We start from the raw sequence: 1,711 nt of genomic DNA on the forward strand, positions 1-1,711 counted from the left end.
GGGACAGCAGGGACACCCCACTCATTCACTGGGAAAAGGGAGGTCTGTGGCCTCTCAGGGGACAGCAGGGACACCCCACTCGTGACTGGGAAAAGGGGGGTCTGTGGCCTCTCAAGGGACAGCAGGGACACCCCACTTATTAACTGGGAAAAGGGGGGTCTGTGGCATCTCAGGGGACAGCAGGGACACCCCACTCGTGACTGGGAAAAGGGGGGTCTGTGGCCTCTCAGGGGACAGCAGGGACACCCCACTCGTTAACTGGGAAAAGGGGGGTCTGTGGCCTCTCAGGGGACAGCAGGGACACCCCACTTATTAACTGAGAAAAGGGGGGTCTGTGGCCTCTCAAGGGACAGCAGGGACAGCCCGCTGCTGGGGAGTGGGGGTCCCGGGGTACAGCGGGGCTGTTCCTTGGCACCCTGTGACACCTGTGCTCCAGAACCATTTATTGGGGGGACACCAAACACAGACGGGTGACGGGGGTGGCAGGGGGTGTCCCGAGGGGTCCGGGCAGCCCCCAGCCCTGGAGCGGTGCGTAAGGCACGTGGCTGGACCGGGGGTACCAGACAACATCCCGGCCTGGGGAGGGGGCACCGCTCCAGCATCCCCCAGCCATGGTCCCAGAGCCCCCCGATGGGGCACAGCACATCAGTGTCCCCACAGAACCCGTTACTCGGTGCTGTCTGCGGGTGCCCCTCCAGGATCTGAGCCCCCCGGCCAGGGGGGGTGGCTGAGACCCCCACGCTGGGGACATCAGAAGGAGGTTTCCTGCACGGTGTAGGAGGGGGTGCCGGCACTGCGGATGTACCCCTGACCCTCCTCCTCCTCCCCCTGCCAGTCGGGGCCGGCGGGGGCCAGGCCATTGGGAACCCCATTGCTCTTCTCTGTGGGATCCGCGTGGCCGGGGACCTGTGGGGACAGAGCAGGGACACGGGGGACATGGGGCTGTGACCCCCGGGAGCCCCTCCCCACACCCTGCTGGCACTGTCCCTCACCTGGGCGGGGTCACCTCCCCCGCAGCAGAAGCGGGGCCGGATTTTGGGGGGCAGGCAGCACAGCAGCCAGGGCAGCACAGGAGAGATGGTGCGGGGGTCCAGGGCCGATGCTGGGGTGGGGCCTGGGGGTGGGGGGCTGTCAGTGGGGCGGGGGGATCACGGTGGTCCCCACACCGCCCCACACTCACCGGTGAGCAGGCTGACCAGGACCCCCACCAGGATGACGGTGGTGGAGTTGTGGGCGCTGTACCACATGTAGGACAGGCTGTAGAAGCGCTGCAGCCCCGTGGGGCTGGGGGACACGGGGTCAGGGGGTGCGTGGAGCAGCACCCCCACACCCTGCACACCCCATCCCCCAGCCCCCCGTGCCATTCACCTTGGSGGTGCCGCTGTGGGGGGCAGCGGGGTGGTGGCCAGGATGGTGGTGAGGTTGCCCACGGTGCTGTTGGCTGGGGAGACGCCCTTGGCCGCTGCTGTGCCCTGCAGGAAGCTCCCGATGCCCACCCAGAATGCCATGGCCAGTCCGGCCAGCAGCCCCACAGCGGCTCCCTGAGATGGACAAAGATGGACACTGACCCAGGGCTGGGTTCAGGGTGTCCCACATGTCCCACAAACACACATGGGTCCCACATGTCCCACAAACACACATGGGGCTGGGGACACTCACTGGACTGGGGGACACTCACTGTGGGGGGACACTCACTGGATGGGGGACACTC

General features: G+C 67.1%; 1 protein-coding gene across 1 annotated transcript in view; it reads right to left on the reverse strand.

The window, feature by feature from the left end:
- Window positions 1–675: 675 nt before the first annotated feature.
- Window positions 676–1,711, reverse strand: part of LOC130587716 (sodium-dependent multivitamin transporter-like) — a 3,464-nt gene continuing 2,428 nt past the window's right edge. Inside the window, exons 5-8 of the mRNA XM_057388691.1 lie at window positions 1,369–1,541; window positions 1,181–1,284; window positions 993–1,114; window positions 676–906 (exon numbers count right to left, since the gene is read on the reverse strand). Of these exons, the coding sequence (XP_057244674.1) occupies window positions 751–906; window positions 993–1,114; window positions 1,181–1,284; window positions 1,369–1,541 (555 nt within the window). The 3' untranslated portion in view covers window positions 676–750. The remainder of the gene's footprint in view (window positions 907–992; window positions 1,115–1,180; window positions 1,285–1,368; window positions 1,542–1,711) is intronic.

This window comes from Malurus melanocephalus, unplaced genomic scaffold (assembly GCF_030028575.1).
Source record: "Malurus melanocephalus ecotype Western Australia unplaced genomic scaffold, MMel_1.1 scaffold_2324, whole genome shotgun sequence".
NCBI lineage: Eukaryota > Metazoa > Chordata > Aves > Passeriformes > Maluridae > Malurus > Malurus melanocephalus.